The sequence below is a fragment of the Ranitomeya imitator genome, chromosome 1, assembly GCF_032444005.1.
Source record: "Ranitomeya imitator isolate aRanImi1 chromosome 1, aRanImi1.pri, whole genome shotgun sequence".
In the NCBI taxonomy this organism is placed as follows: domain Eukaryota; kingdom Metazoa; phylum Chordata; class Amphibia; order Anura; family Dendrobatidae; genus Ranitomeya; species Ranitomeya imitator.
Window position 1 is genome coordinate 300,327,368 of NC_091282.1, and position 26,964 is coordinate 300,354,331.

The window sequence follows — 26,964 nt, forward strand, 5'->3', positions numbered from 1 at the left end:
GGTTAATGGTTGGGTGACGCTATTTATTGTCAAACTAATGTTTTCTTGTTTTAAAATCATAATCACAGCCCAAAACATCCAAATGACCTCGATCAAAAGTTCACATACCCCATTTCTTAATACTGTGTATTGCCCCTCTAACATCTATGACAGCTTGAAGTCTTTTGTGGTAGTTGTGGATGAGGTTCTTTATTTTCTCAGGCAGTAAAGTTGCCCACTCTTCTTGGCAAAAAGCCCCCCCGTTCCTGTAAATTCCCAGGCAGTCTGGCATGAACAGCGCGCTTGAGATCTCCCCAGAGTGGCTCAATGATATTGAGGTCAGGAGACTAAGATGGTCACTCCAGAACCTTCAGTTTGTTCTGCTGTAGCCAATGACAGGCCGACTTGGCCTTGTGTTTTGGATCGTTGTCATGTTGGAACGTCCAAGTACGTCCCATGCGCAGCTTACAGGCTGATGAGTGCAAATTTGCCTCAAGTATTTGCTGATAACGTGTTGCATTCATCTTTCCTTCAACTTTGACCAAGTTTCCTGTGCCTTTGTAGCTCACACATCCCCCAAAGCATCAGCAATCCACCTCCGTGCTTTACAGTAGGAATGGTGTTTCTTTCATCATAGGTCTTGTTAACCTCTCTTCAAATGTAACATTTATGGTTGTGGCCAAAAGTTCAATTTTGGTCTCATCACTCCAAATTACCTTCTTCCAGAGGTTTTGAGGCTTGTCTCTGTGCTGTTTTGCGTATTGTAGGCGATATACTTTGTGGCATTTGCGCAGTAATTGCTTTCTTCTGGCGACTCGACCATGCAGCCCATTTTTCTTTAAGTGCTTCCTTATTGTGCATCTTGAAACAGCCACACCGCTAGTTTTCAGAGAGTCCAGTATTTAATCTGATGTTGTTTATGGGTTTTTCTTTGCATCCAGAACAATTTTCCTGGCTGTTGTGGACAACATTTTGTTGGTCTACCTGACCGTGGTTTTGTTTTTGCAGAGTCCCTGATTTTCCATTTGTTAATCACAGTTTGAATGCTGCTGACTGGCATTATCAATTCCTTACACTAATAGCACAAAAAGACGTTTCAGAGATCCTCCAAAAATTCAGAAAAAAACACCAAAAAGGCAGAGATGCTTACCTGCCTAGGCCTCCAAACAAATGCACTATCAGGAGGCAGTGGACCCATGTGGTTAAGACTGCGGCAACACAGGTGCAGAATTACCGATGAGGCAACCATTCACAACCTATCAAACTAATGGAGGGGGTGGCTGCTTGGCATATTACTGCACATAAAAGACTTGTATGTGGCGCTGTTCAGACAATGGAGATGCACAGCATCCAGGTTAAGATCCTAGTAGTGACACCATTCTATTAGCTCAGGCGGGGTGCCCAGGGCTATCCAAATGCACCCCATGTGAACAGACACCACAGTTTACAAGCCAAAATGGGCCCAACTGCACCCCGAAAAAAAAGTGCAAAAAACACATATAAAAAAATGTGAGGAATTCGTTTTTATTTTGGCCAAAATACGCAAGCTTGTTATCAATTCCTTGGATATCTTTTTGTATTCCTTTCTTGTTTTATACAGTTCAACTAACTTTTCCCGTAGATCCGTTGACAATTCTTTTGCTTTCCCCATGACTCACAGTCCAGAAGCATCAGTGGCTGGATGAAAGATGCAAGAGTCTGTCTGGATCTCAGAAACTCACTCAATTTATATGCACACACACTGATAACATCCTCAACTGTGACCCGTTTGCTTGTAATCTTTAGTAGCCATTCAAACCCATTTGTGTCAACTTCTGTGCATGGATCAGGCCAAAATCACCAGGGTATGTAAACTTTTGATCAGGGTCATTTCGATGTTTTGGGTTGTCATTATGATTTAAAAAGAGAAAACACAGTAGTTTGACAATAAATGGTTTCTCCCAACCACTAGCCATGAGTTGAGAAAAAGGTTTGGTGCTATCATTCATATTCTCTGAAAAAAGGCCAAGAAAGCAAAAATTCTGCAGGGGTATGTAAACTTTTGAACACAACTGTATATATTCAAATGTTCACAGTTCATTGACTTAAAAAAATGATGGCTGTAACACAAGTGCAGAACATACAAGTAAATTATACACCATGTAAATATATCCAGCAGCCTTTTCGATTTAGGCATTAGACAACTGGCTGCTTCTTGGCTTTCCCAGATTGTATGTCTATCATCCATGCTGAGAAGACTGAATCGTGTATTGATCTTGCAGAGACACGCTGTCAATCTCTGATTAGAAGCAGCCAATGCTTGACGGCAAATGACAGATTTTTGACTTGTGTTCCTGGGGTTTGAATGCTCTTGCATAGCAGCAGTATGTTTGTAGTGATTCATCTTGTATTTGTGATAGCGGACCCCCGGGAGCACAGCTATCCTCCCACAATCTGCCAAGACATGACACTGGAGTTAAAGGGAAGGTACCGCATTTGTAGGTCATTATTAAATCACTGTAATGTAGCATAACATGCTGCTATAATCAAGTTTGAAATGCATGTGAAACAGATTGCATGTGTTATATGAGTTTAAAGAATGCACTGGGGGCTGACATCTTGGTTTTGCAGCAGTAGCAGGGCCCTATCAGTGTCAGATTACGGCACCCCATGGACATAGGGTCAGCGCTGGTCTATTATCTCCTATCTGTAACATTGCAGCAGCATTAGCAGTGAGCTGGGCACGCCTCTGTGGGCTGCACAACTCACTGCTGTAGGTGTGACTAGCTGCCATTTTATTATAGCCCTGTGCTATCTGCCGAGCTCCACTTACTCTCTATGGCAGGACAGAAGAAGCCCTCACTGCTCCTCTGTACTCCAAGCAGGCACATCCTCTGCTCCTCACACGCTGCCCTGTGTGCTTCTCCTGCTGTGTCTCCGCCTCCCTCTCACACACAGTCCCTGTGATCTCCTGTAAGCTGCACTCACAGCCTGCAGAGATGGAGGTGACACCTGGAGAGAGAGAGAGAGCAGGGCAGCTGACAGGACAGGGATTAAGGTGGGGGAAGGGGGATGGCAAGAATGTTATTCACAAAAAATGCTGCTGAGCCCGCTGTGTTCTGCTCCTCTGATGCAGTAACTGCTGGTGATAGCAGGTCACAGAGCAGTCACACACAAAATGGCGCTGCCCTGTGATGCTGCTCTTCATTCTGCCCCAGGGATATTAGACCACCCAAAAGGGGAGGGAGATGGTGATGTCAGCAGCTACTGCCCCAATTTTCCAGCAAAGAGTAAAGCTGCTAAATCTTACTATAGCTGCTTGCGGTCTAAAACGGAAAATGCTCCCCCTAGTGGTAAATATGTATATTTGTAGAAAAATATATAATAACATAAGCAAACAGTGCAAATATTGCTTAATTTCACACAAAAAACAAAATACAAGAAAACCGGTGGCACCTTCCCTTTAATACAGTCACTGCCTACACATGATATGAACTTGCAGTGCTAGTGAGAAGGGGGCGCATTGGACAAATCCACCCACTGCAGAACTGTATGTTACATGACTCACTGTATTTTTTCTTAGTTTTAATCACTATAAACTTGACATACAGAATGATACATTTGATATATACTGCCAACGGATGATCATATAGTTTGTCAATTGGTCTGTTTAGATTGCTGTCATTCGGTTTTATAGTCAAGATAGTATGGCACAGTGAGTAAAGGAGTCCCAAGAGATCTGAATTATGAGACCCCACTGATGCTAGACTGTATAGTTTCTTACTACTTTATGATCGTTGAGGGTCTGACTTCTGGAGTATGCTCCTATCCTAAGAATAAAGAAAATGCAGTGCTTGTGTGAAGGGGATGCAGTGCCACACCAACACTGCCTGCTATTATTCTCAGGATTTTTGGCGGTCCCGGAGTTGTGACCCTACTGATCATTCCATAACCGCATATCCTAGCATTTTGCCATCTCTTTTTTTGAGAAGGTACAACCTTTTTAACCGTTTCCATAAGAGGCAATTTATCATCTTTGTGCTTTCGTTCTTTTTTCTTCCCCTTCTTACAAGACTGGTAACTTTTTTTCATTTTACTTTACCTCCGACATTTCCTTATTAGGGCTTAGTTATTTAAAGGGGTTGTCCACTACTTTCAATTAACTCCCCAATGTATCTCCCCGGGGCCCCTAATGAATTTTGTAAATACTTTATGTTGCCGTTTTCACCTGTGAGCGACGCTATGCTGGCGGCTGAGTCCGGGTCACATGACTCCCAGGCTGCAGCCGCCGCTAATTTCTACCGACATCACGTCAATTTCTAGACTCTGGATATTGATGTGACGTCATCAGTAGGAGTGACCCAGCCTCCACAGACAGCGGTCACTCTAGAGTGACTGGGCTGGGGGCTGCATGCGGGGCTGTGCGGCTGGGGCTAGGCTGGGATGGGCGGGGCTATGCTGGGATGGGCAGAGCTGCACTGGGATGTGCGGGCGCCAGGCGGTGCTGGGGTCAGCGGGTGTGTGCAGTGGGACCGCTGGCCGTGCTGGGGTTTGCTTCGGGCGGTGTGTGTGTCTCTGCGTGCAGGCATTGTCCGATGTGACTAAAAGTCCCATCGGGCTATGCCTGCTACAGTGACAGTGAGTGACACATTAGCCAATGATGGGACAGTAGTAGTCCCACCATCCGGCTAATGTGTTGAATGTAAAAAAAAACCAGACATACAACATACATACAACATACACCATGCAACATACTACAGGCAACATGTGGTATGCAACGTGCGACATGCAACATACGACATGCAACATACACCATGCAACATACAACACATACATACAGTACATTTAACATACATACAGTACATTCAACATACATACAGTACATATAACATAGAGTACATACTCACCATCACCTTGTCACCTTGATCCCCGAAGTCAGTGTCACTTGTAAAAAATATTAAAATAATAAACAAACACTATACTCCCTGATCCGCAGAAATCCAATTAAAACGACTGTCCCACGACGATCTCCCGTGGAGAGCAGCATCAGCTGATGTGACCGCTCTCCAGGGGCTCCAGGAATACAATGAAGGAAGGTATCCTTCCACAATGTATTCCTCACAATGTATTCCTACACCCCTGTGAAAAAATAGTCCCTAGTCTCACTTGTGGCACTGCTGTGTGAGAAAGTTCCCACGCAGCTTTTGCCATAAAGTGAGACCCTGAACTAAGGTAACCTCAGTGATGCACTGCAGGAATCTTTGTCTCTTGTCAGTGTGTCACTGAAGGTCTATAGAGCGGTGACATCACCCAATGTCACTGTTCTATGGGGGAGATCGTTGTGGGACACTCGTTATTAATTGGACTGCGTCGGACAGGGAGTATACGGTTTATTATTTTTAATTTTTTGCAGGTGATCGAGTATGGTAAGTATGGTTAAATTAAGAATATTAAAATACTTTTTTCTGGCTGTGTCTTTATTTTTTGTTTAACTCTTTCACTACTCTAGGATTAATAATGGATAGGCGTCTTATTGACGCCTCTCCATTATTAACTGGGCTTAATGTCACCTTACAATAGCAAGGTGACATTAACCCCTTATTACCCCATATCCCACATCTACAGGGGAGTAGGAAGAGAGGGGCTAATTGCCGGAATTGGCGCATCTTACAGATGCGCCATTTCTGGGGCGGCTGGGGGCTGGTATTTGTAGCCGGGGAGTGGCGGGCCAATAGCCATGGCCCCTCTCTAGGCTATGAATATCAACCCGCAGCTGTCTGCGTAGCCTTTCTGGCTATAAAATATAGGGGGACCCCACATCATTTTTTGGGGGGGTCCCCCTATTTTACTAGCCTTTAAAGGCTGATATTCATAGCCTGGGAGGGGGCCATGGGTATTACCCCCTTCCCAGGCTACAAATATTGGCCCCAGCTGTCGGCTTTCCCCCTCTGGTGCAGAAAATTGCGCGGGAGCCCACACAATTTTTTTTTTTCTATTTTTTTTTAACTGAAACATATTGTTCATTAACGCCTTTCTGCCAGCTGATGGAATAGTATGTCAGCTGGCAGTATCCCCCGCTTTGAGGTGGGCTTCGGCGGTGAGCCCACTTCAAAGCCGCAACATGTCAGCTGTTTTCAATTAAAAAAAAAAATTACATGATCGCTAAATGGCGTAGTGAGAAAAAAAATCAAAAGCCAACATTATGGTTTTTTTTGTCGCCGCGACATTGCATTAAAATGCAATAACGAGATCGTATCTGCACAAAAGTGGTATCAATAAAAACGTCAGCTCAGCACCCAAAAAATAATCCCTCACCCAACCCGATATCTCATAAAATATAGACGCTATGGGTATCGGAAAATGGCGCATTTTTTTATATATTTTTTTTTAGCAAAGTTTGGAATTTTTTTTCACCACTTGGATAAAAAATAACCTAGACATGTTTGGTGTCTATGAACTCGTAATGACCTGGAGAATCATAATGGTAGGTCAGTTTTAGGCAGTGTGCACACGTTGCAGATTTGGGTGCAGAATTTTCTGCACAAAATCTGCATCTCCTGGCAGAAAACGCAGCTGCCTTTTTGATGCGTTTTTGCAAGGTTTTGATTCAGTTTTTCATTCGCTTTTTATGCAGTTTTTGGTGCAATTTTTGCGTGGTTTTCATGCAGTTTTGATGCAGTTTTTGGTGCAGTTTTTGCGCAGTTTTGATGCATTTTTATGCAGTTTTTACGCGGTTTTGATGCAGTTTTGATATATTTTTGGTGCCGTTTTTTATGAGTTTTTGATGCAGTTTTGATGCATTTTTGGTGCCGTTTTGATGCGCTTTTATGCAGTTTTTGGTGTGGTTTTTGCGCGGTTTTTATGCGTTTTGTCCTTTTTGTTTGTATACGTTTTTGTATGCGTTTTTGAAAGCTAAACAAAGATGTATTATTGAACAATAAAAAAAGATTTGTGATGTCATTATTGTCCAACCTCCTCTTTTACATTTGTCCAACCCACGCTCCATTACACACACAGATAGACAGATAGATGAGATGGATGCGTGTCCACTATTCAGATTACATCTGGATTAGTTGCAGATTGGATGCTGCGTACTTGTAGTCCTATCGGATGATGCCTGCACACACACCCCAAAGACCCCCCCGCACACACCCTGACAGCCCCGCACACACTCGAGCAGCCCTGCACACATCTGAACAGCCCGCAGACCCCGCCCGCACACACCCGAACAGTCCCACAGACCCCGCCTGCACACACTCGAACAGTCCTGCACACACCCGAGCAGCCCTGCACACATCTGAACAGCCCGCAGACCCCGCCTGCACACACTCGAACAGTCCTGCACACACCCGAGCAGCCCTGCACACATCTGAACAGCCCACAGACCCCGCCCGCACACACCCGAACAGTCCCGCGCACACCCGAACAGCCCGCAGACCCCGCCCGCACACACATACACGTACACAGTCAACGACCACACACTTCCCTCCTCCCGAACTGCAGCGTTTCTTGGACCCACATCCGCAGCAAAACTGCAGATCTTTTTTTACATCTGCAGTTTTGCTGCGGATGTGCCCGACTCAATGCATGTCTATGGGTGCAGAAATGCTGCAGTTCCGCACAAAAGAAGTGACATGCTGCAGAAAAAAAAGCTGTGTTTCGGTGCGGCTTTTTCCGTAGCATGTGCACAAGTCTGCGGCTCCCATAGACTTACATTGGTTGTGCACTACACTGCGGATTTGATGCAATTCCATGCGGCAAAAAGCACTGCGGATCTGCAATCAAATCCGCAACGTGTGCACACAGTCTGAGCATTTAGTGAACCTAGCAAAAAAGCCAAGCAAAAAACAAGTTGTGGGACTGCACTTTTTTGCAATTTCATCGCACTTTGAATTTTTTCACATTTTCTGTTACACGACATGATAAAACCAATGATGTTGTTCAAAAGTAGAACTTGTCCTGCAAAAGATAAGCCCCCACATGGCCATATTGACGGAAAAGTTATGGCTCTGGAAAGAAGGGGAGCAATAAACGAAAAAAGCTCCAGGGGTGAAGGGGTTTAGAAACATGGATATGGACATATCTATAGATATAGATATATAGATATATCTCTGTATCTATCTATCTATCTATCTATCTATCTATCTATCTACTGTATGTGTAATGGAGTGTGGGTTGGACAAATGTAAAATAGGAGGTTGGACAGAAATGACATCACACATCTTTTTGAAGAGAGAGGAGGGAAGGGTTTGGGTGTGTTTTGGAGTGCGTGTGCTAGGTTCGGGCTTAGTGGCAGTGCAATGCATCATGGAACTTGTAGTATTAGAGCACAATAAGTCAGGAGAAAGGAAGTTGTCTATTAACCCCATGAGAGCTGGATCCAGCACTGAAGATGTGCTGCTACAGCATGATAAAAGGTAATATTGCTAAAATAAACACAGTGAATGTTTTCAGTGGCACATAATAGCAAGATTTATGAAAAAAAAAACAGTTATAGTAGTGGACAAGTTCTTTAACATACAGGATACTGAAAAAGGAAAAAAATATTCTGAGTGCAGTAAAATAGAAAAAAAACAACACACAGTTTTGCTACAGTTTTTTTTTTGTTTCTTTGCGTTTTGTTTTTACGGAATTCTTTGTGTGGCAGAAATGTCCTGTAAATATGATTTAATTTAGAGGTCAGTATGATAGCAGCAATAGCAAAAGTTTTTTTTATTTAAATAGTAGAAGAAAACTCAGAAATTTAAAAAAAAAAAATTACTCAAAATTTGATTGCTTCTCTTTTCATTTCTTGACAGTTGTGGCAACTGAAAACAATTAATTCTGGCATTTTGATAGATCAGATTTTTACTAAATATGTATACTTTTTGCAGGGTTTTAGTAGGTTGCCCTAATGTATGGGAAAAGGGCTTCCTCTGCCACTGGGTAAGGAACTTGTTTTCTCCTGTGGGCACTAACACGTGTATGATCACTAGGCTTAAATTGTGTCTCTCGAGAGCCGACAGATTGTACCTCCTGAATTTTCCTCTTCGGCCTTGAGGATGCGCTCTTTTACCTGTCCCTTCACTTTGTCCCCACGACACAATAAATCATTATGCCTGGCCCCTTGCAGAAATCGACTATTGGCTCCAGGTGGTACACATTTAAATTTTCCTTTGTACCTTTTTACTGTTAAATGTCTGAGCAGGGCAGTCCCAAAGTGGTCCCAGGACTCCTCCAGGTCAGGGACATTGGCTTTATGGGATGTTTCCTCATCCTCCTCCGGTTGTGCTTCGAGTCTTAAGGTGACGCCCAAATATGCCATAATCTCCGCCTTCAGCAGGGCAAAGTCGTAATATGCTTTCTGCAGTTCTCCTGTAAGGTATTGAGCTAGGACCTCTGCCAATTGCTGTGGAGGCACCTTCTCAAATACAGTCAGGAAAGCCTCATCGTCATCCTCCATAGTCCTCTTCTGTAAGGCCTCACGTGGATACCTTCACTTTGGCTGGCGGATGATTCTATCTCTCTGTCCCCTGGACAGTGTCTGCCAAGAGACTTATCTGATGCTGCTGCTGAAACTGCTGCTGCTTTAACTCCTGCTGCTTTTGATACTGCTGGATCAGGAGTTCGTTGGTTTCCTGTTGAGTCTACTGCTGCTGCTGAACCTACACTAATTGCTTAACAAGCTTAACCATGCTTTCAGATGGTGTTCACATTGCTGTAGCTGACTTTAACCAGGACATTAAATCTTTGTTCTTCAAATAAATTTTTATTAAGAATAACAAGGCAATTAACATGTTACATTTACATTTTCAATATAGAGTATTTCCCCCCCCACCCCCTTCAAACAGCCCCCTTCGATCCCAAAGCCCCCCACCCCACAAAGCAGCTCATCTTGTTAATTACTACCATCATTAAAACAATAGAGTATCTAATCCCTCAACCATTCGTATAAGCCACACTTCACATTACTATCCCATAGCAATCCATGGAGACCACATTTTATTGAACGTTTCAGTTTTCCCTTTCTTCTTATAAATCCCTTTTTCTAGTGTCAGGCTCTGTTTCACATACTGGAGGAACTCTCCTCTTGACGGCGGCTCTTCCCTAATCCAGTTTCTAGCTATCACCTTCCTAGCCATATACAACAATCTGGCTATAGCTATCTTTAGGTGTTTATCCACTCCAATCTCATCCACGCATCCCAACAAACAGACAACTGGATCCCTTGGCACCGTGCATCCATACGCACCTTCCATACGACTCAAAACTACCACCCAGAAGGCAGCCAACCTCGGACATGTCCACATCATATGGAAAATGTCTGCATCCGTAGACTTACACCTCGGACATTCAGAGTCATTACGCAATCCTGCCTTATATAGCACCATCGGAGACCTATAAACTCTGTGTATCACATAGAGCTGTGACAGTCTATACGGTTCACTCAGCGACAGTCTTGGGATCCATTCCAACACCGACTCCCAAGTCTCGTTATCTATTGGGCCCAAATCCCTTTCCCATTTAGCTCTTGCCATTATTGGAAACCCCAATAGAAAAGGGTGCAACAGATCCCTGTACAGAGTGGATATGACTCCTCCAGTCGTCCCATCATTACACACATACTCCAGTACTATATCCCTTTGAATCCTAATACCTCCGTTCCTACTCTGAGCTCCAAAGGCATGCCTCATCCGCAAATATTGATACTCCCCTGCAGACCCAAGACCAAATTCCGCCTGCAATTGGGAAAATGATTTCAGTTCACCTTGTTCAATTATTTGATACACATACTGAATCCCTTTGCCCAACCACTCTATCAGTACCCCCAATGCCTCAAATTCTTTCAGATTGTTATTATGCCATAGCGGCGAGTATCTAGTCAAGTCCGTGATCCCACGTATGTGCCTCAATCTACTCCACAGCTTGCGTATCAACAGCAAAGTCGGATATAGCTTCCCCAAACTTTCCAAGGATCCATCCTCCAAACATTGCACCACTGGCCTTCTTTCTGTCACCACCTCCATCAACCGCTGTACTGCCCCAGATGACCCCCCATGCGCCCAGCCCCCTAAATGCTGACTCTGGGCTGCAAGAAAGTACAACTTAGGGTTAGGCAATGCCAGACCCCCATCATCCTTGGGTCGCTGAAGTGTCTCCAGTTTGATACGCGGATGCTGCCTCCCCCAAATCAGATTCCTAAACAGAGAGTTGATCTGTCTAAATTTCCCACGTGGTATCCAAACCGGCGCATTGTGAAGAATATACAATATTTTCGGCATCAGAATCATTTTGATAAGATTCACCCTGCCTACCACAGACAAATGTAGCTTAAGCCATGCATCCGCTTTTGCCTTGAGGGCACCCAAGATTAGAGTCAGATTCTCATGTATATAGTCAGTGACCGGCATAGATACCCATATTCCCAGGTACTTAAATTTACTCGTCACCTCCAGTCGCCCGTCCTCCAATGGCTCCCCATCCACATCGTCCACCTTAAACAAGATAGACTTACTCCAATTTATCCTAAGTCCCGACACTGATCCGAATCGTTCAATAATCCCAATGGCTCCCTCCAAGGATGCAACCGGGTCAGCCAGAAACAACAAAATATCATCCGCATACAACGCCACCCTTTCTTCAATAACCCCATATTTAAACCCCGTCATCTCATCAGACTGTCGAAGCGTAGCGGCCAGTGGTTCCACCGCCAGAGTAAACAAAAGGGGGGAAAGCGGACACCCCTGTCTCGTCCCTCTAGCCAATTGTATGGTCCGTGACAACTCCCCGTTTACCCTAACCCTGGCCATCGGCATCGAGTACATTAATTGAATCCATGATATGAACTGCGGTCCAAACCCCATTCTTCGCAACACCTGCCAGAGATACCCCCACTCTACACTATCGAACGCCTTGTGAGCGTCTAAAGATGCAATAACTCTCTGGCCACAGTTATCGGCTTTGAGTTGCAAGTTCATATACAGCCTTCGTAGATTAATCGCAGTTGACCTATCAGGCATAAAGCCAGACTGGTCTGAGTGTATCAGGCCAGAAATAACACTTGTCAACCTCATCGCCAACACCTTAGCCAGGAGTTTAACGTCGATAGTAAGCAAAGAAATTGGCCGATATGAATCCGGCTGTGTCGGGTCTTTCCCCTCCTTTGGAATCACCACTATTGTGGCCTCCCGCATAGATGCTGGTAGCCTTCCATCATTCGTAGCCTCTTCCAAGACCGCCTTCAATTTAGGGATCAACACTTCCCCCAAGCTTTTATAAATTTCGGCAGGAAATCCGTCTACGCCAGGCGCCTTCCCATTAGCCATCGACTGCAATGCCCGTCCCAGTTCCTCCTCCGTAATGGGAGCCTCCAAATCCTCCCTAACTGTGTCACTCAGCCTCGGGAGCTCCAACTCCTCAAGGAACGCCACCGTGTCCTCCATTGACCCATCTACCCGAGAGGAGTAGAAGTCTGCGTAAAAATCTGCAAAAGTCTCCAAAATCTCTGAAGTCTCAGAAACAGCAACACCACTCCCAGTCACCAAAGAGTGAACAAAGGAAGTATTTCTCTGGGCAGATGCCACCAGCGACAGCAAATGACCCACTGATTCACCCTCCTGGTAATAGGCCAAATTCATGAATTCCCTCTTCCTTTCAGCCTTACTCAGCAAGACCGCCTCTAGCTGGCTTTGAGCTGCCTTTAACCCCCTCCCAGCCTCCAAAGTACCCATTATTACCATCTCATCTTCAGCCACCCTCAGCCCATCTATCGCCAGCCTCTCTGCCTCTCTCGATTTCCGCTTACACCTGCTAATATCCCTAAACAACAGCCCTCTCAAGTACGCTTTCATGGCTTCCCACACAGTAAGCACATCTACGCTACCTTCATTTATCTCAAAAAATTCCACTAATTCCTTCTTAATCTTCTCCAAGTCTATACTGTGTAGCCAATTAGGGTGAATTTTCCACTCCCTTCTGCTCCCGTTCCGTGTCCCCACTGATCGAAATTCCACTTCAACTGGACTATGGTCTGAGAGAGCCCTAGGTAAATTTCTCACGTCCCTTACCATCGTATCTAGTAATCGGTTACCCAGTGCCAGATCAATCCTAGACAGCGTACCATGAGCTGGTGAGTAGCATGAATACGCCCTTTCCCCGATATGCCTAACTCTCCATAAATCAACCATGCCCACTTCCCCGACATAAGTCCCAAACGTAGTGGTATGTCCCGCCGTCCTATTCTGGGGGGTTTTGTTCTTATCCCAAAAGTCATCACATATATTATTAAGGTCGCCGATAATTAGTAATGGTAACGGTCCCCAGCGCTCTACCCTCTCCAGCACCTCTCTTATCTTCTTGCTTGAGTATGGGGGCGGAATATACATTGCCACTATACACATCAATACTCCATTCATTTTACATTTCACCACCACATACTGACCATCGACATCCTCTTTTACCATTACCTCCTCATACTGCACCCCCGCAGGTATTAACACAGACACACCCCTAGAATACGTCGAGAAAGTAGAATGATACGCCCTCTGTATCCAGCGCCTATTCAATATGTTCACCCTCTCCCGCACTAAATGTGTCTCCAGCAGGCATATCATTGAGACCTTCTGTTCTCGGACATACTGCAGACTTGCCGCCCGCCGTGTTTTATCCGCCAGACCTCTCACATTCCAACTCAATATTTTAATACAATCTCCCATCATGTGGCTCATCATTTCTTAAAGTATCCAATTTCCCAAGTATGAGCTGCCCCAAACCTTCCCACCCCCCCTGCCCCCTCCCAACTTACCCCCCTAACCCCCCCAATATAACGCATTCTTCCTCTCATCAAGAATGGGGCTCCACTGCCCACTGCGAACACTCTCCCTTACTTAACCCTCTCCATTCGCGTCCCGCTGCCATAGCAATCACAATTTCCCCCCCAACTTTCACTTTATTGTATCTTAACATTTCAACTTATATTAACATATAGAAAAAGTACCAAACCAGTTCACAGTACCCAGCATAACCCTCCTCCCCCGTACTTAATAGTTGGTACTGTCCCCTCCGGCCATTCCTTCAATATGGCCCAGCAAAACCCCCAACAGTTGCTCAACTCTTTAACCATTGCTAACGAGCGCAGAACTCTCCTCTATCGACAGAGAAAACAAATCCCAACTGGATCTCGCCGAAATGTCAGTCGCCCATTCCCTTAAGTTTTTTCTCATGAGTATCAAGCCACTGGGTAGCGTCCTCCGGTGTCAGGACATTAAATCTTTACACTGCAATTTTTTGTGTACGTCAAAGAAACTGACAGCGACGGGTCCGTCGCCGTCCGTCGTTTGCTAGAATGGAAACCAATGGCGCTGGATCCATCAAATGACGGAATCCGTCGCCGGATTCCATTTTTTTTAACTGAGCATGCTATTATCCAATTAGCCAGATCCGCTAATTGGATCCATCCAAAAAAACGGATCCGTCGCATCAGTTTTTCACAATCTGCGATCGATCCGTCAAGCCAACGGATTGTGACTGACGGCAAAAAACTGATGTGTGAAAGGGGCCTAACAGGTATTTTAAATACAGTGAAAAGTTTTTTTTGTTTTTTTTTTTTAATTAAAAGAATTAAAAAAAAAAAAATCACCCTACTTTTGCCAAATTAAATCTAAAACCGTTAAAAAAAAAACCACATTTGTTATCACTACCTTTGTAAAAGTTAGATGTATTAAAATATAAAGTAAATTGGTCTGATCAGTAAATAGCGTAATGAAAAGAAATCAAAACGCCAGAATTACACTTTTTTTGTCACCGCAGCATTGCAATAAAATGCAATAAGAGGCGATCAAAACATCTACCTCAAAATGCTATCGGTAAAAATGTCCGCTCAGGGCACAAAAAATAAGTCCTCACACAGTACCATATCCCAAAAAATGAAAACATTATGGGTCTTGGAAAGTTCCAACACAAGCGAAGCTGTGTGGTATGTTTTTTAACCCCTTCATGACCAGCGCTTTTTTCGGTTTTGCGTTTTCATTTTTCACTCCCCTCCTTCCCAGAGCCATAAAATTTTTATTTTTCCGTCAATATGGGCATGTGAGGGCTTATTTTTTGCTGGACAAGTTGTACTTTTGAACGACACCATTGGTTTTACCATGTCATGTATTAGAAAATGGGGGAAAAATTCCAAGTCCGGTGAAATCGCAAAAAAAGTGCAATCTCACACTTGTTTTTTGTTTGGCTTTTTTGCTAGGTTCACTAAATGCCAAAATTGACCTGCCGTTATGATTCTCCCGGTCATTATGAGTTCATAGACACCAAACATGTCTAGGATTCTTTTTATGTAAGCGGTGAAACAAAAATTCCAAACTTTGCTTAAAAAAAAAAAAAAAAAATTGCGCAATTTTCCGATACCCGTAGTGTCATAGGGGTGAGTGTGTCTGACTGTGTATGGAGCATACCACATCCCTTGGGCAGGGGAGGAAGGAAAAGACGATACTGACATTCAGAGGTGTAGCTAGGGTTTTAATCCGGGGGGGCGAAGCTTCTGAGTGGGCCCCTAACCAGGTAACCTTGATTACTACTCGATGACGCCCCCTAATAGTGGAGGAGAACCTCAGCAGATGACCGCGCTGTTACTGAAGATAATCTCTATATAACGACCAACATGGATATTACCGCCATATGGTCAGTGGTAGATACCAGCCCTACAGAACATATAAGAGATCACAGCACAGTTATAGAATGACTTACCATTGACGTTCTTTATGATGGAATCGTCACTTTTCCCGTCTTTTCCATCTGGCCCAGACCAACACGACAACTTCTTCCAGCTACAAATCGTCTGCAAAGAAAACAACAAAGACACGTTTCACTTCTCACATTATTATTATTATTATTATTATTTATTTATATAGCACCATTGATTCCATGGTGCTGTACATGAGAAGGGGTTACATACAAGTTACAAATATCACATACAGTAAACAAACTAACAATGACGGACTGATACAGAGGGGCGAGGACCCTGCCCTTGCGGGCTTACATTCTACAGGATTATGGGGAAGGAGACAGTAGGTTGAGGGTTGCAGGAGCTCCGGTGTTGGTGAGGCGGTAGCTCCGGTGTTGGTGAGGCGGTAGCTCCGGTGTTGGTGAGGCGGTAGCTTCGTTGGTGATGAGGCAGCAGCGGTGTCAGTGCAGGCTGTAGGCTTTCCTGAAGAGATGAGTTTTCAGGTTCCGTCTGAAGGATCCGACTGTGGTTGATAGTCGGACGTATTGTAGATGTCGTAGACATTCCAGCCCCATCACCATCTATTCCCAGCCTGCAACTCCTCATCCTGCTAATCCCCCAATACTGAGCCGCTGCTGCCGTATGTCCCTATTACTGCCCCTGATACCCTAATACTGAGCCGCTGCTGCCGTATGTGTCCCTATTACTGCCCCTGATACCTCAATACTGAGCCGCTGCTGCCGTTTGTATCCCTATTACTGCACCTGATTCCCCAATACTGAGCCGCTGCAGCCGTATGTCCCTATTACTGCACCTAATACCCCAATACTGAGCCGCTGCTGCCATATGTGTCCCTATTACTGCACCTGATACCCCAATACTGAGCCGCTGCTGCCGTATGTCCCTATTACTGCACCTGATACCCCAATACTGAGCTGCTGCTGCAGTATGTGTCCCAATTACTGCACCTGATACCCCAATACTGAGCCGCTGCTGCCGTATGTGACCCCATTACTGCACCTGATAATCCAATACTAGCTGCTGCTGTCGTATGTGACCCCATTACTGCACCTGATACCTCGATGCTGAGCCGCTGCTGCCGTATGTGTCCCTACTACTGCACCTGATACCCCAGTACTGAGCCGCTGCTGCCGTATGTATCCCTATTACTGCACCTGATACCCCAATACTGAGCCGCTGCTGCCGTATGTGTCCCTATTACTGCACCTGATACCCCAATACTGAGCCGCTGCTGCCATATGTGTCCCTGTTACTGCACCTGATACCCCAATACTGAGCCGCTGCTGCCGTATGTCCCTATTACTGCCCCTGATACCCCAATACTGAGCCGCTGCTGCCGTATGTATCCCTATTATTGCACCTGATACCCGAATACTGAGCCGCTGCTGCAGTATGTGTCCCTATTACTGCACCTGATACCCCAATACTTAGCCGCTGCTGCCGTATGTGACCCTATTACTGCACCTGATACCCCAATACTGAGCCGCTACTGCCGTATGTGTCCCTATTACTGCACCTGATACCCCAATACTGAGCCGCTGCTGCCGTATGTGTCCCTATTACAGCACCTGATACCCAAATAGTGAGCCGCTACTGCCGTATGTGTCCCTATTACTTCACCTGACACCCCAATACTGAGTCACTGCTGCCGTACAGTATGTGTCCCTATTACTGCACCTGATACCCCGATACTGAGCCTCTGCTGCCGTATGTGACCCTATTACTGCGCCTACTCTGTGGTTCTCTGTACCCTCTAAATTCTAAAGCACCCCTCTATAATATAGTAATGCCGGGTGCAAGTGCCCTAGAAAACAGCCCACATTTTGCCCCCTAGAAAGTAATAATGCCCTCTGTGTGCCCCTTTGATAGTCACAGTAACCTGAGTTCCCCTATTACAATAAGTGCCCACTTTACATTTAATAATGTCCCGAGTCTCCCCCCGTACAGCTCCCCTATACACAGTATAATGCCCCCTAACGGTATAATACCACCCACACAGTATACTGACCCCTTAGTAGCCTTCAAACTGTTTGATGGCTCCAACACTGTAATCCCCACACTGTATGATGGCCCCATAGATAACCGCCATATAGTATAATGTGCCAGATAGTCCTCAATATAGCACAAGGTAGCACCCCTATAGGCAGACCCTGTAGTTTAAAGCACCCCCCATAGGCATACCCTGTAGTATAAGGCAGCACCCCCCCATAGGCAGATCCTGTAGAATAAGGCAGCACTCCCCCCATAGGCAGATCCTGTAGAATAAGGCAGCACTCCCCCCCTATAGGCAGATCCTGTATATAAGGCAGCACTCCCCCCCCCCCCCCCCATAGGCAGATCCTGTATATAAGGCAGCACTCCCCCCATAGGCAGATCCTGTATATAAGGCAGCACTCCCTCCATAGGCAGGTCCTGTACATAAGACAGCACTCCCTCCCCTCTAGGCAGATCCTATATATAAGGCAGCACTCCCTCCCCTATAGGCAGATCCTGTAAATAAGGCAGCACTCCCTCCCCTATAGGCAGATCCTGTATATAAGGCAGCACTCCCTCCCCTATAGGCAGATCCTGTATATAAGGCAGCACTTCCTCCTCTATAGGCAGATCCTGTATATAAGGCAACACTCCCCCCATAGGCAGATCCTGTAGAATAAGGCAGCACTCCCCCCTATAGGCAGATCCTGTATATAAGGCAGTACACCCTCCCCTATAGGCAGATCCTGTATATAAGGCAGCACTCAATCCCCTATAGGCAGATCCTGTATATAAGGAAGCACTCCCTCACCTATAGGCTGATCCTTTATTTAAGGCAGCACTCCCCCCCCATAGGCAGATCCTGTATATAAGGCAGCACTCCCCCCCCCCCTATAGGCAGATCCTGTATATAAGGCAGCACTCCCTCCCCTATAGGCAGATCCTGTATATAAGGCAGCACTCCCTCCCCTATAGGCAGATCCTGTATATAAGGCAGCACTCCCTCCCCTATAGGCAGATCCTGTATATAAGGCAGCACTCCCCCCCCCATAGGCAGATCCTGTATATAAGGCAGCACTCCCCCCTCCCCCCCCCCCATAGGCAGATCCTGTATATGAGGCAGCACTCCCCCCCTATAGGCAGATCCTGTATATAAGGCAGCACTCCCTCCCCTATAGGCAGATCCTGTAAATAAGGCAGCACTCCCTCCCCTATAGGCAGATCCTGTATATAAGGCAGCACTCCCTCCCCTATAGGCAGATCCTGTATATAAGGCAGCACTCCCCCCCCCCCCATAGGCAGATCCTGTATATAAGGCAGCACTCCCCCCCCCCCCATAGGCAGATCCTGTATATAAGGCAGCACTCCCTCCCCTATAGACAGATACTGTAAATAAGGCAGCACTCCCTCCCCTATAGGCAGATCCTGTATATAAGGCAGCACTCCCCCCCCCCCCCATAGGCAGATCCTGTATATAAGGCAGCACTCCCTCCCCTATAGACAGATACTGTAAATAAGGCAGCACTCCCTCCCCTATAGACAGATCCTGTATATAAGGCAGCACTCCCCCCCCCCCCCCCATAGGCAGATCCTGTATATAAGGCAGCACTCCCCCCCCCCCCCCCCCCCATAGGCAGATCCTGTATATAAGGCAGCCATCCCCCCCCCCCCCCATAGGCAGATCCTGTATATAAGGCAGCACTCCCTCCCCTATAGGCAGATCCTGTATATAAGGCAGCACTCCCTCCCCTATAGGCAGATCCTGTATATAAGGCAGCACTCCCTCCCCTATAGGCAGATACTGTAGAATAAGGCAGCCCCCATAAAAACACAGTAAATACATACTCACCTCTCTAACTCCTTGTTCCAGCGGTGCTTCCTGCTCTTGCTCCCACTCATCTGACAGCAGGCGCTGGGCAGTGACGTCATCGCGCCCGCTGTCAGACGGTGTGGGGGATGATGGGGGAAGGAGTGCAGCGCAGCGCCCCTTCCCTCATCACTGCAGTGAGCTGTATCGGCCCCATAGTGGCAGAGCAGGGAGATCGATTTTTAGAAGACACTTTCTTCAAGCATTGGAACAGGAAAATATCTGCATCTTTGAAGAAAACCATAATTGTCAGGCAGTGCAATATTTCATCACATCACATGCATCAAAGTTCTCCACTGCTTGGCTAGTAAATGTCTTAAAAGATGAAAGAACATTGAAACGGACCCTTCCTCACTTGACCTAAACCCTGTTGAGAACTTGTGTGTTCTTCATAAACAGGAAATGTATGGTGACGGAAAACAGTACACCTCTCTGATCTGTGTCTGGGAGGCTGTGGTTGGTGCTGCCCAAAATGTTGATTGCCAGCAGATTAAAAAACTGAAAGATTCTATAGCTGGATGGCTTAAAGTTATCACTGATATTGAAAAGAACAATGGCTATGTTGGTCACTGATATTTCTTTTTTAAATGTGTTTTTCCACATTATGAGTTGTTTGGTTATTATTCTCACTATAACAGATGAAAACAAACAAGTGAGATGGGAAAATTTGTTTTTCATTCAGATACATAATTATTCTGTGCACTAATAGTCCTCCCCTCCCCTGTAATTCTGCACACAGAAATATTCTCTTAAGAAAGACAAAAACCTACCGTAATTTTTACTTTCTTAAATAGTCATGTTTAACTGTTTGGACTGACCGACAGCACTGTAGTGGTTTAATAATAAAGTGACTCATCAAAAATACAAATTGCCCAATAATTCTGCACACAGTATATCTGTTGGCATACATATTCAAGTTATTAGTGTATAAGTTATATATATATATATATATATATATATATATATATATATATATATATATATATATATATATATATATATATATATATATATATACAGTGGGGCAAAAAAGTATTTAGTCAGTCAGCAATAGTGCAAGTTCCACCACTTAAAAATATGAGAGGCGTCTGTAATTTACATCATAGGTAGACCTCAACTATGGGAGACAAACTGAGAAAAAAAAATCCAGAAAATCACATTGTCTGTTTTTTTATCATTTTATTTGCATATTATGGTGGAAAATAAGTATTTGGTCAGAAACAAACAATCAAGATTTCTGGCTCTCACAGACCTGTAACTTCTTCTTTAAGAGTCTCCTCTTTCCTCCACTCATTACCTGTAGTAATGGCACCTGTTTAAACTTGTTATCAGTATAAAAAGACACCTGTGCACACCCTCAAACAGTCTGACTCCAAACTCCACTATGGTGAAGACCAAAGAGCTGTCAAAGGACACCAGAAACAAAATTGTAGCCCTGCACCAGGCTGGGAAGACTGAATCTGCAATAGCCAACCAGCTTGGAGTGAAGAAATCAACAGTGGGAGCAATAATTAGAAAATGGAAGACATACAAGACCACTGATAATCTCCCTCGATCTGGGGCTCCACGCAAAATCCCACCCCGTGGGGTCAGAATGATCACAAGAACGGTGAGCAAAAATCCCAGAACCACGCGGGGGGACCTAGTGAATGACCTGCATAGAGCTGGGACCAATGTAACAAGGCCTACCATAAGTAACACACTACGCCACCATGGACTCAGATCCTGCAGTGCCAGACGTGTCCCACTGCTTAAGCCAGTACATGTCCGGGCCCGTCTGAAGTTTGCTAGAGAGCATTTGGATGATCCAGAGGAGTTTTGGGAGAATGTCCTATGGTCTGATGAAACCAAACTGGAACTGTTTGGTAGAAACACAACTTGTCGTGTTTGGAGGAAAAAGAATACCGAGTTGCATCCATCAAACACCATACCTACTGTAAAGCATGGTGGTGGAAACATCATGCTTTGGGGCTGTTTCTCTGCAAAGGGGCCAGGACGACTGATCCGGGTACATGAAAGAATGAATGGGGCCATGTATCGTGAGATTTTGAGTGCAAACCTCCTTCCATCAGCAAGGGTATTGAAGATGAAACGTGGCTGGGTCTTTCAACATGATAATGATCCAAAGCACACCACCAGGGCAACGAAGGAGTGGCTTCGTAAGAATCATTTCAAGGTCCTGGAGTGGCCTAGCCAGTCTCCAGATCTCAACCCTATAGAAAACCTTTGGAGGGAGTTGAAAGTCCGTGTTGCCAAGCGAAAAGCCAAAAACATCACTGCTCTAGAGGAGATCTGCATGGAGGAATGGGCCAACATACCAACAACAGTGTGTGGCAACCTTGTGAAGACTTACAGAAAACGTTTGACCTCTGTCATTGCCAACAAAGGATATATTACAAAGTATTGAGATGAAATTTTGTTTCTGACCAAATACTTATTTTCCACCATAATATGCAAATAAAATGTTAAAAAAACAGACAATGTGATTTTCTGGATTTTTTTTTCTCAGTTTGTCTCCCATAGTTGAGGTCTACCTATGATGTAAATTACAGACGCCTCTCATCTTTTTAAGTGGTGGAACTTGCACTATTGCTGACTGACTAAATACTTTTTTGCCCCACTGTATATATATATATATTATGGCTGTAGGGCCTCATAATCATGAACTTGCATGATGGCACCATATACAATCAGGAATGTTGAAATCCAGAGTGCTTGATCCTCATTTACCCTGACATTTGCTGAAGGATTGACGGTGATAATTGGCAGTTTTTATGTTCCTGGTTTTTACATCTAAAATCTATTTGTTTATGGCAAGCATTAAGGAGTCAGAGTTTGTGTCCCCATTGGTTTCATCTGTATAAATCTGGTCCTGCTTTCTCTCACTTTACTGACATTTCTAGCTAATCTCAAAAGAAAAGAAATAAATCCATGATTACCCTTTGCTGAGAATTCCCTCTTATATCATTTGGTGAGGGACTGCTGCTTGTTTTTACAATTTTATCTTCACATGTTAGACCCTTTTGTTCCCAGAACGTTGTCGATGGGGAAAGCTGATCCGCCACTTTAGCCCCCCAGGGATGAGGAAGTAAGGAGACACGGGAGCCCCCCAGGTTTGGCTGGCAGCTTGCAGGCATGCAGCATTATTTCTGTGTGGGCTCAGAGTGGTTTGTCGGAATGTTTGCTGTACAAATGCTTTGGCCGACATACTGTACACAGTTTATTATTTGACACTGATTTGTACTGTTAACAGGAATACATCCCCAGCGGTAAGGACAGTGGTGAGAAGATGGTGGGAAGATGTAGGAATGTGTGTCAAAGGGACACTGCAGTCACAAAATTTAGGTAGAAGCTAGAGGCCAGAGACTAGTGTGAGACCTATCATTGATTTCAGCCAGTGGAAACACAGATTAGAAAACATATTTAAAGGGAATCTGTCACCAGGTTTATTACACCCAATACCCGAAGACAGCATAAACTAATCACCGACACCTTGAGTGCTTACTTTGTCTCTTTCATACATTTTCCGATGTTTACCGATTTGCTGTTCCTGGTGCCGGCCGGGTTGTAGAGCGCATTGCAACAGTATAATGGCTGCTGCCACGCACTGCATATCGGCCCCCTATTGATTCTATTAGGGGTGCAGATGTGCAGTACCTGGCAGGAGCCACTATGCTGTTGACTGAGCTGTGCAGCTCCTCAACTCGGCACATCTGGCGGGGGTGTCTGGCGTCACCCTCCCACCCTTGATCTGATGTTAATGACCTATCCTACGTGTACGCTATCAATATAAAAGTCAACCCCTTTAAAATAGGAAGAAAAGGAAGATCTCTAATTGAATTAGAGATATTAGAAAAAACTTTTTGGCAGTGAGGGTGATCAATGAGTGGAGCAGGCTGCCACGAGAGGTGGAGAGTTCTCCCTCCATGGAAGTCTTCAAACAGAGGCTGGACAGACATCTGTCTGAGATGGTTTAGTGAATCCTGGGGTTCGACACGATGACCCAGGAGGTCCCTTCCAACTCTACCATTCTGTGATTCTATGAATGTTCCAGAACCTTTCATGCATTCATGGCTATTCTAGAGCAAAATAGGTTTTCCCTGTCCTCTTATCTTAATATATTTTATATGTCAATTCCTCAACATTTCCAAGTTGTCAGTTGATTGTATCATTCTTATCTACATCTAGAGATTGAAAATCTTTACACAGACATAGGGGAACATGTATTATTCCATTTGCGCAAATTGTGACATTTCCTTGTCTGACATGGAGAAGTCAAATTAATCAATGTTTTATTCTACCTTAACGTGCGACATTTGACGCATTAAGTTGCAACTTGCACAAATGTCTGCAATGCTTAACACATTGGTCTCAATCTCATATCTATTATTAAGAAGTGTACTGTGCCTAAAAATGTATCATTAAGGTGTTATACTTTATAAATATGGAGTACTGGGGTCAAAGTGCCCAATGTGGACTAATATTTCTGAGGAGGTGGATACAATTGTATCAATGTTCACATCCAGCTTCTGTCAGGCGTCATTTTCAAATATTGCTCACAACATTGCAGCGCAAACTGTTCCCTTTTAAGTGCCTTATCCTACACCATAATAGCCCTTGAAGAACGTGCTCTAGAGCAGAGGTCCCCAACTCCAGTCCTCAAGGCCCACCAACAGGTCATGTTTTCAGGATTTCCTTTGCATTGCACAGGTGATGCAATTATTACCTGGGCAAGACTAAGGAAATCCTGAAAACATGACCTGTTGGTGGGCCTTGAGGACTGGAGTTGGGGACCTCTGCTCTAGAGTATCCTGGGAAGTATAGGGTGTGATAATGGGTGCTTGGGATAAAAGTAGCACATTGTGAAGTGAGGATGTGTAACAATACTGTTATGCATTAAAATAGGTTTATAAACAGCTACAGAGAATTCTAATGGGTTTGTATTCTGTGTGTGCCGACAGAATACAGAGCCCACACGTGAGTGTGAATGAGACCTAAGCTGGGTGAGGTATATAGGGGATACACCTTAGATGGCTGCCGGCCGAATGATGGTTCAGTCAAGCATTCGTCTCCCAACTTTCTTGTAGTCTATCCCATATACAGGAGAGCTCATTGTGCATGCCCTCTGTTGTTCTTTGAGAGCTGCTACCAGAGAAGTCTGGCCTTATGTTGGTGTGGCCAAACATTTAAAGGGACTTTGTCAGCACAGAATGACTGTTCAAGCCAAGTATAGGCGCTCGGTGCTTCGTGGCGGGGCCAATCATTTATATACACTTCCCACCTGTGTGTTTTCCCTCTATCTCCTCCCTTCTCTGGCTCTATAAAGCCAGAGCTGTCAATCAAAGAAGGACCTTGCGATAGAGGTAAAACAAGCAGGTGGGAAGGTGTATATAAATGATTGTCCCCGCCATGTGCTTGGTTTGGACAGTCATTCTGTGCGGACAGTCCCTTTAAGCTCAAACTCTAGGTTGGTAAAGTCTACTTCTTCTAATACATTGGATGAAATTTGCATAACACAAAAAATATTTAGAATTGAGAGTCCTCAGTAGTTGATACCTTTTAATGGGTAACTGAAAAGACGGTAACAAATTGGTCCCATAAAACGAGTGATTTAGAGGATACAATTAATCTTGGCGGCCCTAGCTAGGTACGAATTCACAGAACAAGCGAAGATCTTGAGACACATTGTAGCAGGAGGTTGCAGCCCTTCTCTTCGGCTCGCAGTGATTATGCTTGGCAACCTGTGACCGCGTGCGGTAAGTGCACGCATGTTTAGCCTTCCTAATGATTATTTCGGACAGGAGTCCTCCAGGTTGGCCGGTTGCTTGGCAATAAGCGCAGCCGCCAGCAGGTGACTACATTGGTCTCCTCCTCCTGTGGAGCGGAGCATAGTCACCCAGGATGCTGCAAAAGTGCGTGTGGTGTGTATCACGGCCCCTCCATTTCTCAGGGGATGATTGCATTAATTACATGACTTAGAGGAATACACCGGGGAGTTTTCTTTAGTCTCCTAACGTCTGACTCATTGTCCGGCACCTCGGACCAGTCGCCTTCTCCGCAGAACCTGGCAGCGTATTAGTCATAGCTGCTAATGTTTGGTGTCACTAGCTGGAGCCTCCACTGATCTATATGTGTGCACAGCGTATACTCAGCAGCATCCCCGCTTCATTCTGCCTGTTGTCTCCACAGAACTTGCAGTGGGCCAGAGATGTGTTGCTAGGCAGCAGTATCCCGTGGCAGCAGCTGAAGCACATGCCAGCACAGGGGCTCTTCTACGAGAGGAACAAGACTAATTTCTTCAACGTAAGTTATGTGTATTATCACGGGTGGGGAGACTGTAAGTGTGTGCACAAGTCATCTGTGAGAACGCTGGCTACCAGGGCAGTGAGAATGTCCGCAGTCCCATGAAATGTCGCTGGTATTGCACTATCGTGCTTCGGAAGTTATCCGGATTTCTCTGTGCGGTCTGCACTTTAAATACAGGTAAATCAAATGGTCAACTTTGGAGGCGGCAGTGTGCCAGGAGGAAATCCTACATGTGCTTCTACTCAGCGACAGCCATGCTACAATGGGAGGATGTGCTGTAAGCAAGAAGCCCGGATCCCAGTAGGGTCACTCTTCATCCTATAGTTGTGGGCTTTTTATGTATATTCTGCTTTTCTTGTATTGCACAGCTTGTCATCCTTAGTTCTGCTGGCAGTCCTGGTACTCTGCTGGCTCGGTGGGCACACAAATCATGCCCTCGTTGTGTTCTGTACAGTCCTGGACAAAAGTATAGAAAGAAATAATCTGTTCACTGGTTTTAAAGAGCAATTTTTAAAATAAATTTTCATGATCTTTCTGTTCCACCTTTTCCAGAACCCCCACCAGCCTTATATTATTACAAGTGTGAGTCACATGATTTGCAAGAGTTGTGTCAGCGCCGGCTCGTTGTAAATCTCTGCCTCCCCGGCAGTGCGTTGTTAAGCAGGGTGTACACATCCCCAGTTGTTTAGCGCACTGTGCATGCCCAGGGACTCAGCCAGCCGTTTTCACTGGTTCTGGAATTTCGCTGCTGGTTGTATTCCACGTCACTGATACGAACCCTTTCCTATTTAGCTGCCGGAATTGCCTTTCTTCCACCCCTCTCTGAACTGACAACGGATACATTGATTAGTCATCCGTTGTCTTCTTTTTGTATCGGATCCAACAAAAAAAATGGATCCGTTACAAATGGGAGAACAACCAATGGCTAATTAACAGATCCATTGTTGATAGACTAAAATGTTAAAAAAAAAAATAATGGATCCACGAGAGATCAGTTTTTGAAAAACAGACTAAAAAGTTGTGTGCACAACTTTTTTGCCATCAGATTGCTGCTGGATCCAGTCTAATGCATGACTACAAGACATGTGAGCATAGCCTTTGGAAAGAAATATAAATTGACCCCAGAGGTGAACACAAC

The 26,964-nt window shown here is 45.0% G+C and overlaps 1 protein-coding gene across 6 annotated transcripts in view; it reads left to right on the forward strand.

Annotated features, from left to right (window-relative positions):
* Positions 1-26,964, forward strand: part of CABIN1 (calcineurin binding protein 1) — a 310,182-nt gene that overhangs the window by 229,678 nt on the left and 53,540 nt on the right. For 5 of the 6 annotated variants that reach the window (XM_069757196.1, XM_069757215.1, XM_069757206.1 and 2 more), the window contains one exon: positions 25,710-25,823. The exons of the other annotated variant lie outside the window; for it this stretch is intronic. In XM_069757196.1, coding sequence (XP_069613297.1) covers positions 25,710-25,823 — 114 coding nt within the window. The remainder of the gene's footprint in view (positions 1-25,709; positions 25,824-26,964) is intronic. 6 annotated transcript variants of the gene reach the window in all.